This window comes from Choloepus didactylus, chromosome 3 (assembly GCF_015220235.1).
Source record: "Choloepus didactylus isolate mChoDid1 chromosome 3, mChoDid1.pri, whole genome shotgun sequence".
Lineage (NCBI taxonomy): Eukaryota > Metazoa > Chordata > Mammalia > Pilosa > Megalonychidae > Choloepus > Choloepus didactylus.
In genome coordinates this window covers 120,568,046-120,583,741 of record NC_051309.1, presented here as the reverse complement: position 1 = coordinate 120,583,741, position 15,696 = coordinate 120,568,046, and the positions used below count along the sequence as shown (strand labels likewise).

General features: G+C 36.6%; 1 protein-coding gene across 1 annotated transcript in view; it reads right to left on the bottom strand.

Moving 5' to 3' along the window:
- The window catches only part of LOC119529774 (glutamyl aminopeptidase), a 92,223-nt gene extending 81,163 nt beyond the window's left edge, over positions 1-11,060 (bottom strand). The window contains exon 1 of the mRNA XM_037830468.1: positions 10,188-11,060. Within this exon, the coding sequence (XP_037686396.1) occupies positions 10,188-10,795 (608 nt within the window). The 5' untranslated portion in view covers positions 10,796-11,060. The remainder of the gene's footprint in view (positions 1-10,187) is intronic.
- Between the last annotated feature and the right edge of the window lie 4,636 nt (positions 11,061-15,696).

The following is a 15,696-nucleotide window of genomic DNA, read 5'->3' as shown; positions in this document are numbered from 1 at the left end:
TGTGATTATACAAAATCCATTGGTTGTACAGTTTGGGTGGATCATATAGTATGTGAGGACAGCTCAATAAAATTGTTTAAAAAAATAAAAACTCAGCCAAGAAAACTAATCTATGTAAAAATAAACTTGGAAATGCTGTTACCTTTCAGGAGGTGTTCAATGAGAGAGAGAATTTTCTGAGGTGACTGAAAAATTCTGCATCTTGATAGGAGTATGGAGTATAAAGAGAGATACAATTGTCAAAATTCATCGAATTACGTCCATTAGGTTTGTGAATCTCAAAGTGTATATATTTTACCTTAAAAATATAAATAATTATTGAATTCTATCTAGTATGGAGGTTTGTCTTTCTGCAGTGGTATGGGCTAGCAATTCTGAAACAAAATCTTGTCTGTATTTCATTTGAGCAAATGAAAAAAATATGTTGAGAGTAATGGAAACCAGGTTTCTCACTGTTGGAAAAGGGAGTTATAAATTTGGAAAGAAGAAAGACTAGAATGTACCCCATGGTATTGAATTGAAATTCCAAGCATCAGTATGAATTCAATTATTTTTAATATAGATATAGATGGATTGATATAGAAATACACGCACAGAGACACAAGTTTCCCAGCTCTGTCTGTTGACTGGGACTAGGAGCAACAGCAAGCTAGTTGCAAGGAGCATGCTAGTCCCCAGATGTTGATTTCTAAATACCATTCTCCACTAAAAAGAACCAGAGTTCCATGGAGAAATGACTGATCCCAGTGCTAGGGCAGGAAAAGTACAAGATAATCCCAGAACATCTTGCTGTGCCAAAAAGTACGGAAGTAGGGCAACTAAAGAGACAATGACAATTAAATGTAACCCATGATCCTGGATGGGATCTAGCAGGGGAAGAGAAAAGGCACAAATTTTGCTACATGAGAAAAAAATTGGAATAGAGACTGTAAGCTTTATATCAATGTTAACTTTCTTGAACTTGATAACTGTACTTACTTAAGGTGGTTACATAAGTGAATGTCTTTGTTCTTAGGAAATATACATGGAGTATTAACTGTTCAGGGAGCATGTTGCATACAATCTACACTCAAGTGTAGAAAATGGATGATAGAGATAGGTAGGTAGATGGAATGATATGGCAAATGTGACAAAATATTAAAATTGGTGGATCTGGTTATCTGAGGGAGTAGGCGTAAGTTGGAGTTAACTGTATTGGGTTTGTATTATTATTTTTTAATGCTGTTTTACTGAGATATATTCACACACCAAACAAACCCTCTGAAGTACACAGTCACTGAATCACAGTATCATCACATAGTTGTGCATACAATGGGGTTTGTATTATTTTTTATAACAGTCCTGTAAGTTTGAAAGTAATTCAAGATAAAAATTAAAAAAAAATGTAAGAAAGTGCTCAAAGAATCATGGGAAGAGGCCAAAAGGACCCTGAGGGGACTATCACTGGCAAAATCTGGGGAAATTTGAACATAAAAATAAATAATGGGATTATAATTCATTGAATAAAATAAGAATCCAAGGAATCTTGCTGACATAAAAAATATATAAATAAATGGGGGGAAAAAGACAGCCCTTCATCACAGTAGATTTTGGAAGGAATGATAAGAGTTAGAAAATTACCAGTGGATGCCAAAACAGGTACTTTAATGAAAGTTTGTTAAGGGATGTGATATTAGCATAATCTCAATGAATCTCTCCAAAAATTACTTACAAAGGGAAAGACTGTAATGCTACAGTGGAGAAACCTGTTGGATATAATTACTTAATGAAATGATCAAAGTTAACATCACTAGTAATAGTACAAATCAACATGATGTGTCTTCTGATATGATTTCCTGAGAAAGACATAGCATCCTTTCGGTCCCTAAAAATGCTTAACTTGCATTTTTAAATCCTGAGAAAGTTTGGCGAACTAAAATTGAGGGACAGTCTTAAATAACTGGTTTGTACTCTTCACAAATAGCAGGGTTGAGAAAGATAAAAAAAAGGCTAAGGGACTATTTCATTTTAAAGGTGTCTAAAAGGCATGATCCTAAATGTAATTCATGATTCTAGACTGGATAGTGGTCTGGAAAAAAAATAGCTACTTTGATATTATATTTACATAATAGATGTATAGGATACATAATTGGTTAATCAATAAAATTTGATCGTTTGGTTATGGACTGCAGATTAGATAATAGCATTGTTTCACTGTCAAATTTCTGATTCTGACAACTATAATGTGGTTATGTCAGAGAATGTTCATGTTAAGAAATATATACTGAATATTAAGGCTTAAAGGGACACACTGTCTCAAATTATTCTCTAAGGTTGACAGATGGAGAGAGAGGGGAGGAAACTGGACAAAATGTAAACAATTGGTGAATCTTGGTAAAGTGTTTCTAGACATTTCTTGTACTATTTTTGCAACTTTTTTGTGTTTGAAATTATTTCAAAAATAAAAAGTTACCGAAAAAAAGCTTCAGCCAATAATTTATTCTTCAATAGAGTGATTATTGATTAGCTTTTGTGATCTTTACAGTAGTCAATAAAAATTTCTAATACCTTGCTGATTAAAAATTGAAATAAATTACAAATATTTTAGAATATAAAGAAACTTACATACTTTCCCAGGGTATTAAAGTTTTATAAGAAGCTCCACCAAGGTCCAAACCAAAGTTTAGTCAACCGCCTTTTTCTTCTGAATTCTTCTGTCTTCTGATTTTTTCCAGAAGCAGAGGAAAAGAAAAAGTCTCCTTCTGCAAGATGTTTTAGTTTAGTCACACCTCGGAAATAAGCTGACTAACTAATTTTGAAATATATGTGTGTGTGTGTGTGTGTGTCTGTGTGTGTGTGTCTGTGTGTGTGTGTGTGTGTGTCTCTGTGTGTGTGTGTGTGTGTGTGTGTGTGTGCGCCTCTGTGTGTGTGGGAGGAGGTGAGAATGAGGAGGGAGTGGAATTATACTTTCCTAAGCAATATCCTAGGGAATTGGGTAGGTTTTCAAACATTCTATTCCATTCTGCTCTATGCTAGAGAGTACATACTTTCTGAGTGCCCAGGGAAGAGAAAGATTTTTAATCGTTTCCTCACCTTCTCTCTTTAAAGAAGTTCTGTTTGATTCTAGGCAAAAATTGCCTTCCTAATTTAGTCACCCGAGCTTGCCTTTAGAAACGGCATAAAACAGTGTTGGAGATAGCTTTGTGTGTTGTGTCTGGTCTTGTCTCGCTGTTCCTCTCAGCAAATGCTAGTCAGAGAAACTCCAACACAATTACTGTGATCAATTATTGGACTTATATTGGTAAAGTGACATTCAAACAGAAGGGCTACCAAATGCACATTTTTTTTCTTTTTTTTTCTAAGGATTAAAAAAAAAAAAAAAAAATCCTAGGTTCCAAACCCATCTCTGTCTCTTAAATGTGATATTGAGGAAATCACTAACCTACCAATTTTAGAGTATGCATCTGTAAAACCCAGTTACCAGAATATGCCAGGCCTCTTCACAGAGTTGAGGTGGTGGGCTGGAGAGATTACATGTAGTAACATATTTGAAACTTCTTTGATGTTTTTATAATGGGATTATGATATAACTCATTCTATTTACGTTAGCTCTACAAGACTAGCTATGCATTCTGGTATAGCACTTTCCACAATCTAAGGACTTATAAATTCATTCATCTGGAATATCTGTACTGGAACAAAGTATAATTTGTGTGCAAACACTATAGGTAATATAACCATTTTAAAACATGAGAACCAGTTATTTTTCTCATGAACTCCTGAATAACACAAAAGCACATATAATATGATACAAAATTATGTTTATAGCCACTAAACATTTCTAAGCATATGCAAATTAAGACAAGGTATATGAAATTGCAGCACAAAGTAATTTTAAATGACAACTTCTTTGGTGAAGTTTTATTTGGTGATTAAACTTCTTTTTTTAAAATCAGATGAATCATGTTGCAAATTACTGGAAAAAGCCTGGCTGAGTGAATAATATGTCCAGGAGTGACTCCTGGGTCCTGAATAATTATCATGCCAGGTAAATGTGCTGAAGTCAACCACTTTTCTGTAGAGGCCTCCCTATGTTATGTTAATAGGTCACATACTAGACCCAATACATTAAAAAAAAAAATCCTATGTAGCTTATTAATTTACAAAAGGGAAAGGACAACCCTCTGACTTCTCCGAGGGCATCAGAACAGGGTGACTTTAGATAAAACTGAAGGGAGAGGAGGTGATGTCGCAAGTCACAGCTTGGCTCACTCAGAATCAACCTTAAGACAAACACCACAAAACTACTTGATTATCTCTTAAATCATCTGGGTCTCACTGTTTCCAGTGAAGAATCTTAGGCTATGCTCAGCAATTTAATAACTAAGCCAGCAAAATCCAGCAAGTCCTGGTTGAAAAACTTCAAAGGACTTCTGATAATGTAGAGACAGCCAGAAGAGCTAAGTGTTTATGCAGACTAAGTGAAGAGTTCCAGAATTTTTTTTCAGAAGGGGAGGGTAAGATTGGGGGGCTTATCAGTGCAAAGCAGCCCCTCTAGATTATTCAGACCCTCAAATATTGTTATGGTGGTTTCAATGAACCAGATAATTATTTAAAGATTATTTTTCAATTGTTTTTCCTAAGTAGAAGGCATTTAAGGCTTTGCATAGTATAAAGTAAGATTCCTTTTTGTTTCTTTGCTTCCAAAATAAAGGAAATTACTAAGCTTCCCGCAACAAGTACACAAGACAAAAATATATTCTTTGATATGGGTATACTGACTGATCAACCCAAGCATATCATGAATAGGTTGACTTATGCAGTCAACTAAAATTTCAAGATCAAAACTACACGTGTGAGTATACATGCCCATGCATGTCAGGATAGATCCCCCACACACACCAACACACACACATCTAAGACCCTCTCAATGGTTTATTTTCTGCCATTTTTCTGCTCAACCCCTAAATCTTTATCATGAGCCCTTACATTTTGCTTCAGACTTATATCTCCAAATGCCTACTAGACATCTCTTCTTAGATGTCTCACAGGCATTCAACATTTCAAATGCTGAATGCACGACCCCTTCCAAACCTACTCCTTCTCTTCTATTTCTAATTTTAATTAAAGGTGTGGACTACTACTCATATCAAATATCCTGGGTATAACTTTAACCACCCTTCCCCATAATCAGTCAATCAGCAAATCTTGACTATTTTACCTCTAAACTATTTTCTCCATTGTGTCGTCTTCTCTCTGTTCTGAAATCACTGCCCTATCTGGCCCTCATCTTCTCTTTTCTGGATCATTGCAATAATCTTCCATATGCCCAGTTTTGATTTTGCTCTTTCCTTCATCACCCACATTCAAATAGTCATCAAGGCCTGTTAACTTTTCCTTCAAAATACCTGTTGCATGGCCTTTCTTTTACTTTTCAATGAGTTGTCCAGACTTATCTCTAGCTAGCCTCTTCTTATAAATCTCCCCTACAAACTTATTTTCTTGTCCCCATTATGCTTTTCTGACTTGGAGTCTTTGCTTTTTGCCTGTTTTTACCTCCTCACTTGTCTCTACTTATTGAAAACTCACCATAATATCCAATTTCAGCTTAAATCCTACCAATGCTACAAAGAATATCCTGAATACCAAAAATAGAAATGATCTCCCCCTCTTTTAAATTCTTATTGTACTTCCTGTCACTTCCAATGATTCTCAGTCTTTCAAGTATGAAGACTGCATTCCTGAGTCAAAAAAAAAAAGATTTTACAAACTCCCTATTCTCACACACTGGGTGGGGAGAAAAGGAAAAGAGTGGGAATTTTCCACCCTGACTGTGTGGGAAGGTAGAGGATTCATTGGTGGCAGATGGACTTCTATGTGGGAAAGGATCTGGCAATGCAGCATGTTTCACTATGTCCAGAGGACACTGGTCATGTGAGAGCTTATATGGAAATATTTCTATTTATTCCTGCAATATTTGAATGCCCACTGCGTGTCAGGCAGTAAACGAGAGACACAGCTCTTTTCTCAGAGGCTCACAGAAGATTCTACAGTCACATAAGATTGGGAAACACAGCATACTATAGCAGCCTCTTAAGATTTATAAGGACATTATCATATAAAAGTCTCTGAAAATACCTGCCGTTGAGAAAAAAAAAACCCACAGCATTTTGTATTTAGTATTATTCTGCAAACAAATTTGGCCACAGAACCGCCCTCCTCTTTTTTTTTTTTTTTTCAGGTAATATCTATAATGATCCCAGGCAATTAGAGTTTTGGGAAATTGTGTAACAGCAATTCAAATGCTGAAGAGGAAAGGCTGAACCTTGGGGAAAAGAAAATATTATATACTTTGGAGATTTGAGCAGAGGGGAATTGTGGCTGGGAAGAGAACAACTGGGAATCCTACATAAATCAAGTGAGGAAAAGAGTATGGGGGGTTGGGGTGTGAGCAGGGAGAACATTTCCAAGGTTTCGATGCTTTAAGTGGTTTTCCTCACAATCTAAGGGATGGACCAAACAGTTAGAAGAGGTTGGTAATAAAGGAAAAGTAACTCTTAAGTTTCTCAAAGTTTCTCCTCCCAATTGTCACTGCAGCTCTGTCCCTAGCAAGATGATATAGACAATACTGCCAGGGAACTCTCAACTAGAGCCACCTCCTTCTCTACTTGCCCTTTGCCTCTCAGTCTTGAGAGCAAGAAGCACGGTAGTTTCTACCTCTTTGTGAAATTCGATTCATGGCTGTATTTGCAGAAATCAAGTAACTTTGATTATTACTGAGTTCAACCATATTTAGTTTGCATTGTGATGGCACAGCAATATCCCAACAGGATAATGTGTGCCATACTATTATCCCAAATTGCTAGTACACAATCCTGGAGTTAAATTTTACACCAGGGAAGAAAAGTCAGAAAATATAATTTTGGCAGCATATTTAAAATATATTTTTATGATGCTATTTGAAAGACAGGAACCTTTAATTGTGAATGTCCTAGATTATGAAGCCCACTATGTGGTATGAAAGAATGGTGCTGCATCCAATCAGCTCACTCCTGCATTCCTTACATGGACGCTGTGGATGAGAATCCCTGGAGGCTTGCATTATGAAAATGTTACAGACATGGAAAGAAACATAATGCACTTTTCTCATAGGCTTGAAATATTTCATAACAAAAAAAAAAAAAGACAAAAAGTATTCCATTCAGTCTAAATGAGGTTATTGAGGATGTGCCAAAATTGTTCCAAATCCATGTGAGCAGTACAAAAACCAGCAGCATCTACTGTAATGTAAGAGCCTCAACCACTACCAATGAAAAAAAGACAAACTCGGGAATATCAATCCTCAATGAGAACCCAGCTGACCCCTGGCCTTCCTTGCCAATATTTCTGTTATTTAGTATTTTCTGACCACCAGTTGTAGCAGCTGAGTTTCAGAATGTCCATTCTCAGGTAGAGACTTTATGGTAAAATCAACTGGTACAGTAAAATAATCCAAAGAGTCAGACCAAATAATACATATTTCAATATGTCCTACTTTTATAAACTTACAAAGTACATAATGGAAATTTTATTAATGGAACCTTGTTCCATATCTTTTGGCCTTCCTGGAGGGAACAAAATTTTTATAAAATATTCTGATGGTTCTTTCTCAGATGAAATTTGTATTGTCTTCACAAAGAAGCAGTTTTAAAGACTTAGCAATAATAATTTTAAGTTTTGGCTCATTTTCACTTTGCACTAATGAATTTTATGTGGAATCTATTTCAAGTGGATATTCTTCAGAATATTATATCATTTCCTCTATCAAATTGGCAAACACTTTAAAAAATCATATCATCATTATTGAGGCTCATAGAAACAGGCACATTCATGCATTGCTTGCAGAAACATAATTTGGAATACAATTTTTGAAAATCAGTTTGGAGACATACACACATACATAAACAAATATATTATATATATACATATATGTATACATAAACACATATACATATATTTATACCTATGTAGCTTTGGCCAATTTCCTAGGATTTTTTAAATAGAAATATTAGAAGATGTTTGTAAATGGTTACTTATAAGGATGTCTATAGATGAAAAGCAGGAGAACTTAAATGCCCAAATTTAAAGGAAAAATAGAATAAATTACATTATAATCATACAATGGACTGCCATGCATCTATTAAACCATTTGTGGAAGAATATAAAATGACATGGTAAAGTGTTGATGATATATTGAAAACACTTGTTATATAATACTATACAGCATAATAATGCCACATTTTATCTGTGCCTAAATATTATCAGTGGCTATATTTGAGTGATGGATCTATGGATGGATTTCATTTTTTCTTATAATTTCCTCTGTTCTCCAAGTTTTCTACAATGAATGTAATTATTTATGTAATAAATAAATAATAAACGTTTTAAGTTTCTTGACAGATGCATATCTTTTGACCTAGTAATTGTATTTTTAGGAATTTATCCTAAACCTAAGGAAATGAACAGATATATGCATGATGATGTATTTACAATCATATTCTTTTCTGACTTGTTTAGAATAATAAAATACTGAAGGCAACTCAAATGCCCAACATTAGGGAAATAGCTTTTAGAAGTAACTGTACACTACACAATGGAATATTGCAGCCTTCAAAATCAGGTTCTTGAAGACATTTAAGAAGGAGAGAAAATGCTTGTAATACATTAAGTAAAAAGGCATATAGATAGATATGTAGATACATAGGTATAACCCAATTATAATTTTGATTGTCTAGAAATTAGAATGTACATTAAAATGTTAACATGAGTTACCACTGGGTAGTGAAATCATTTAAAGATTTTTTCTGATTCTAGTTTTAAAATAATTTTCTCTACCTTCAACATCTATAATTTTATAAACAGAAAAAATATTTAAACAATAAAGGAACTTGTTTTATTCTTAGCAATATTATGGTATAGCATCTATATGAGCACTATCCTTACAAGTATTTTCTCCAAGCCATCATTTCTACTCAGTTTATCACAAAATAAATAGGGATATTTAAACATTTCTTTTAGTGTCTGAGCCTCTCTGACAAACAATAGGAAGAATTTTGACAAAAAGACTTCCTTTGCACTACAAGATGCTTAAAACAACACAAGAAAGAGAAAGTCATTGGGCTGGTCACAAACTAGTATTTATGAACTCTGATATTAGCTTCTTTATCCATTAACTGTTCAGAATCTATGGAGGCAAAGGTCCAAGCAGTTTCAAGTTGTCAGAACTCAGGTGCAGCCTTCCTCCCTGATGCAAGGTCCACACCCAAGGCGTGAAGGCTTTTGAGTTCAGTAAGAGTTTATGCCTTTCACGTAGCTCTTGTAATAGTCACTGATCTATTGTCAAGGCAAGGAATCATCTTTTCTAGACTCATGTTTTTATAAATGTATGGGTATTTATAGCTATAGATATAGCTACATAGCTGTAGAAAAATAGACAGACATAAACGTAGACATAGATATATCATCTTTGGTTGGAGGATTATGGAAAAATACTTGCATGAACTTAATTATTTAATATATGTTTTCCATTACAAAAAGGCTTAGAATCACCACTGCATGATGGGCAAGAAGCTCTAAGATTTATCCTTGGTGCCATCACTGACCTATGGATTCAATAATATATTTATTGAAAGCCTATGCCTAAACATGGTTCTACCATGTGAGTCTTGCCTTCTTCCTACATAAAGACACAAAGACAATTCCTTTGGTTTCATGGAATATTCTCAACGTCTCTCTCCTCCAACAAATTCACAAAATAAAAATTGACATTTATTGACTTATCATTTATATATAATGCAATATCATTTGAAAAGTTCAGTTTAAAAATCATTGCCATATAGTCCTAGAATATCACTAGTGAAATTTACCATACACACGCTTATGTAAATATTAAGGATAGGATGCAGTTTATCATGGTTTCTGCTGATGGAGTAAAAAACTTACACTAATTCAGGACTTGATGCAGGTCATTGACTACTTTCAAAATCTCAAGATAGTCTTTGAAAATGCAACAAGGCGAGAAACTCTGCTTCCCAGATGAACAGGCAGAAAGGTAGATAATGATCAGGCCAGCAAACAAATTGAAAGTTGGAAAATGGAAAGCAAAGGAAAGGAAATGGAGAGCAGGCATAAGGGAACTTAAGGGAAATAAAGCAAACATTAATATTTACTTGATTTCTTCTTTCTCCATGTACGTCGTTCTATAAAATCCCACGAGGGAGCCGTTCAGCCAGCCGGAAAACTCCATGGTCAAGCTGTAGGCATCGCTGGGTGGAAGCTCTTCTGCCGCCTCGACCACCACATACTCCTGCTTTGTGTACTCGAAACACCGCTTGACTTGCACCTGCTCCCCGGAGGACCGTGTCAGCACCGGGAGCTTGGTGATTCTGGTCTCTCGCAAGTGCAGCCACAGGTGCTGGGTGGGCTTGCTCACATTGATGGAGATGGTCACGTTGCCCGTGTATGTGTCTTCCTCCAACAGGGGCTTCACCTCCAGGTCGTAGTGCACGGGGTTGATGAAATCTGGCAGCCTGAAGTTTTTCCACTCTCCAGTTTCATCTTCACTGGCAGGGCAGACCCCCTGGTCCTGTGGAGGAAGATCTGAAGGGGAGGGAGGAAGGTAGGAAGGGGCAGGAGGTGTGGTGGAGTCACACGATCTGGTCAAGCCCACGGCAAGTCCCACTATTAATCCTACACCTACTATCACCGCACAGATAATGGCCACATGTTTCGCTTTAATGCAGTATCTCTTGGAGTCTTCTCCCTCCTCAAAGTTCATTTTGTTTCCGAAGTCAAGTGTGACACATAAAAGGATGTTAAATTCAGCTAACTAACGTCAGCAGACTTCCTTTTTAAATTGGAAGGAATTCCCTGTCCTGGCTGTCTGTTTTCGTTTTTCCCACACCTCTCCCTGGCTTCTTTTCCTCTCCCTTTTGCGATTCCACCAGCCACTCAAGGATGAATGCGAAAACAAGGAGGTTGGAAAAGGGACTCCGTAAGCGGAGCTGAGCCGAAGAAGAGGACTGACGAGCTCCCCTTATAAACAACCCGTCCCTAACCCTACTCCTCCTGCCCTGGAGTGAGTTAAATATAAAACAGGGTTTAGCTTATCAGCCAACGGGGAGAATTCTTTGCCAAAGCTCTGTCAGCAGCTTTCAGGGACAGCGTTTGGAAAAGTGTGCTTACCATAGAAAAATTTAAGCTTTGCTACTAGGTCTATGGCTTCTTCCAGTTTTGATTGCAATCTCTCTTTTAATGAAGGGACTTCTTGAATTTCAGCTATTTTAGCACGTAGCTTGCCCAAGAAACTAAACGTTTTCTTTTTATTCTTTCTCTTCGTGTTATGCAAACATTCAGATTCTGCTCTTTGGCAAAGTCATATCCTGGAGTTGGGTGCTAAGAGTGTTACATAAATTCAAGGACCACTTAGACACTCAGAAAATATTTGTTGAATTTGTGGATTAGCCAGGTAACCATAAATCATTTCAGTTGTTACTTGATGAAACAAAGGGAACATGAAAAAATTAGCCAAAAGCAGTGTTGGAGCTGGAAAGCATAAGTAAAAAGGGAGAGCAAGAAAGAAAAGAGTGGAAAGGAGAGAATGAAAAGGAAGGCGACGTACTTGTTTCTGCATTTTGTTGCCGTGTGAGTTTGACTTCTTTCAACTTGGGTATGTTTGGAGCAGATTCCCTATATCGAAAGTTGGCCTATTGAGAGGTCCACTATCATTGTACACCTAATGACAAGATCAAAGAGGAAATCACAAAAATGACCTCCATGTTTAACAGTAGCTTAGGTACAGACATCAAGACACCACTAATAATAGCAATAAAATAACAATTACAAAAAATTTGAGAGCTTTCTCTTGCCAACTAGTTAAATATTGCTCACTATCTTATTTATCATTTATATCTCCCCAACAACCCTATGAGATTGGTACTATTATGATGCCCACTTTAGAGATGGAAAGACTGAGGCTTAGAGAGGTTAAGTCATTTGCTCAAGATCATGCAACTGGTAAAAGTGGAATTACGGTTTGAATTGAGATTGTCAGAGTCCAAAGTTCATATATCTGGCCACTACAGTACACTGACTCCATTCCCTGAAGAGGAGAAATAGAGGTTTAAATAACTATGATAAACTTAGCCAATACTTCCCAAAGTGCAATCCATGGATATTAATAGATATGCTTGCACAGCAGGCAATGCTGTATTAGATAAATTAAATATGTTCTTATATTATCTTCCATTCGTTCTTTCAGAGTTTCCAGATGGTAACACACATTGTGCACCTCCCAGAGGGGATATACTATGGAGTAATTTCCATAGTTAGTTGACGAGAGAATTTTTTTTTTCCTTTGGTTACCTATCTTTTGAGGGACTTGTGTTCCATGGAACACACTTTCAGAAATGCTGGATTAAATTGTTACAAGTTTCAAATTAAACAAACAGGAAAAAAAAAACTTTAAAGCAAATGGATCCATTTAACTCTGTAACATTTCTGTTATTTTCTCACAAAATAGTGGTTAGAGAAAAAGAATTAAAGAGAAGAATGATATATTTTTCTAAATTATGGGTCCATCCTGTATTTATTAATTTCACATTTTGTAGCAATCTTAAACCTTTTCAGATTATAGTATGTTTAAATTTGGCAAATCAACTTCCTGAATTTTAGCCCTTAAAACCCTTTTTATTGAAAAGATCATCTGACAAATTTCACTAAATGTTTAAAGGGTCAAATATTTTGATGTGTATCTTATAAATGAAAGGGAAAATGTGGGTCAAATTTACCTCAATATAAATAATGAATGAAAAATGAAAGGAAAAGTATTTGGAAGAATGGACATAAAGCTATGTCAAACAGGAAGCATTAAAAATAAAAAATCTCAGATAAGGCAAACACATACTGTTTTGGTTTGCTAAAGCTGCTGGAATGCAATATACCAGAAATGGGGATTTATTAGGTTGCAAATTGACAGTTCTGAGGCCATGTAAATGTCCAAATTAAGGCATCAAGAGGTAGATAAGCTTCTCTGAGGAAAGGCCAATGGCATCTGGGGTTCCTCTGTTACATGGCGACATCTGCTGGTCTTTTTTCTCCTGGGTTCTGGTTTCAAAATGGCTTTCTCCGAAATGTCTCTCTTAGCTTCTCTGAGCTCTCTCCAAAATGTCTTTGGAGGACTCCAGCAAGGGGATTAAAGCCCACCTTGAATGGACAGAGTTATATCTCCATAGAAACAACTTAAAAGGTCCCACCCACAATAAGTCTGCCCCTACAAGGCTGGATTAAATGAACATAGGCTTTTCCGGGGTACCATAATAGATTCAAACCAGCACACACACCAAATCTCTTACGTATGGTCTAGAAAGACAGCAGACTCATCATCAGGCTCTGTGTCTGGGCTAGGCTGAGTAGAGAGGATAATAAACCTTTGGGATAAGTACATTCATGGGAGATCAAAAATGGTCACCTGCTATCAAATATGTCTCTTACTCTGCCTGAAATTCCACCATCAATAATTCATTACTTAAGTGTGTTTTTTTTGCTGGAAGAAACAAAATACCTTAAATCCATGTACATGTATATAAAATTTGAGTGTAAGGCCCAGTTCTAGCCACAGAATATTATTAGTACCAATGCATTAGAGCTGTCTGTAAAGGCCACCATATCTCATCAGGATCAATATGCCTAATGTTATAATTAAATGACACACTTGTTCCCATTGCAGCAGAGCTTTCTCAACTTCCTCTCACTGACACTTTCAGGAGTTTCTGGACCTTGAAAATCCCTGTTCCGGATCTAATCCATGGTGAGAGTCTAGGCAGACACTGTGGGGTAGGGGTGGGGGATTCTTATTGGTTCCTATAAGACCAATGAACCATCACAAGCACTCACCTAGATTAAATAGTTGATATTGGATAATATGTCGTTGAATAAATTTTTAATAGCTATATATAATTTGAAAAGGACATCTCTGGTCAGTTTCCACTTATTAGATCAAAATCAGTGAGGTGAATGCACAGCCATTCACTTTAGGTCCTGGACACCCTGCTGCTCCCCACCCCTGAATCTGTTCCATATTTGGCACTCAATAAGTGTTTATTGATTGCTTGTTGAATAGATGAATGAATGGATGGATGGATAAATGAATAAAGGGGAAAGAATATCAAGAATCCAGGATTAGTGGGCATAATACGCCACAATGGTTGAGATAAACTACCCTCAATTCAAATTCTAAGAAAGACTGGAGAGTCCCTTGAGGTGAGGTCCTCTTCTGTTCTCAGGGAGGTGAGGGACTGGCTAGCTAATTCCTTCTGACAGCAGCAAGACTGATGCAGGAGACCTACCATAGCATCAAACACACAACATGCACACCCACCCCCTCTTACACTTGAAGTTTCAGTTCAAAGCTTTTGTATATGGTCCCAGGGAGTACGCATTCCACAAAGGCTACTGAACCTTTTATATACATGTGGCTACCAGAGAACTAGGAACATCTCCAGAAATGTTGTCAACAACTAAGCCTACAGTGACTCTGTCTTTACTCCTATCAGTTGATCAGTACTGAAGCATACATGGCTTCAGGAAAATTACAAACCAACAAAAATGACAAGCTAGATTCACGATGGGAAAAACTGAACCTGCAAATCAGCTCTATTACTTAGGGAACAGGAAAGATCTGAACCAGTTTCTTTCTGTTCTGTCACAGAGTCATTGTTATCAAGCATGTAAATTCTCTAAACCCCCATGGTCAATCCAGATAATCTCAAACTTAAATGGTTTAGTTAGACTTAAAAAAGGAGAGTAACATTATATCTGAGTTGGCTAAAGCTTAGTTCTAAATCCATATTGGCAATGTGCTTTGTAATCCTGGTTAAGTAGCTTGTCTTCCCAATGGTTGTGCCTTATTCTTGATCATTTATTTGGCTTTGGCAACTGTTTAAAAAATTTCAATTGGTTTTGGGACTAAGTGATCTTGGTTAACTTTTTTTAAGAGCTAAAAACAGCTGCAGATGTCAGGAGTGATTTTGAGACAGAAAATGTTCTACATGCCACATCTAATTTTTGTTGGTTGGTGTGCTGGTTTGAATCTATTATGCACCCCATAAAAAGTCATTTTTTTTTAATCCAATCTTGTGGGTGCAGACTCATTGTGGGTGGGATCTTTTGATTAGGTTGTTTCCATGGAGAAGTGACCCTGCCATTCAAGGTGGGCCTTAATTCATTTTCTGGAGTCCCTAAGAGATTTCAGGGAGGGAGAGAGAGCTCAGAGCTGATACAGACCCAGATGTTTGGAGATGCTGAACTAAGAGATGAAGCCCAGAGCTTGCTCTGGAGAAGCTAAGTGAGAACCCACAGATACTTAAGGAAAAACCCACTGGAATCAGAAGTTGAAAACAATGCAACCTGAGAGCAAAGGACCAGCAGATGCCAGCCACATGCCTTCCCAGTTGACAGAGGTGTTCTGGACACCATTGGCCTTTTCCTCAGAGAAGGTATCTACCTCTTGTTGCCTTAATATGGATATTTTCATGGTTCACAACTTATATTTGTGAACTAATAAGCCCGCATTATAAAAGCCAATTCATTTCTGGTATATTGCATTTCTGGCAGCTTTAGCAAACTGGAACAGTTGGTAATGATAAATTTGTCCAATGACTGGTACAATATTGAGAAGTA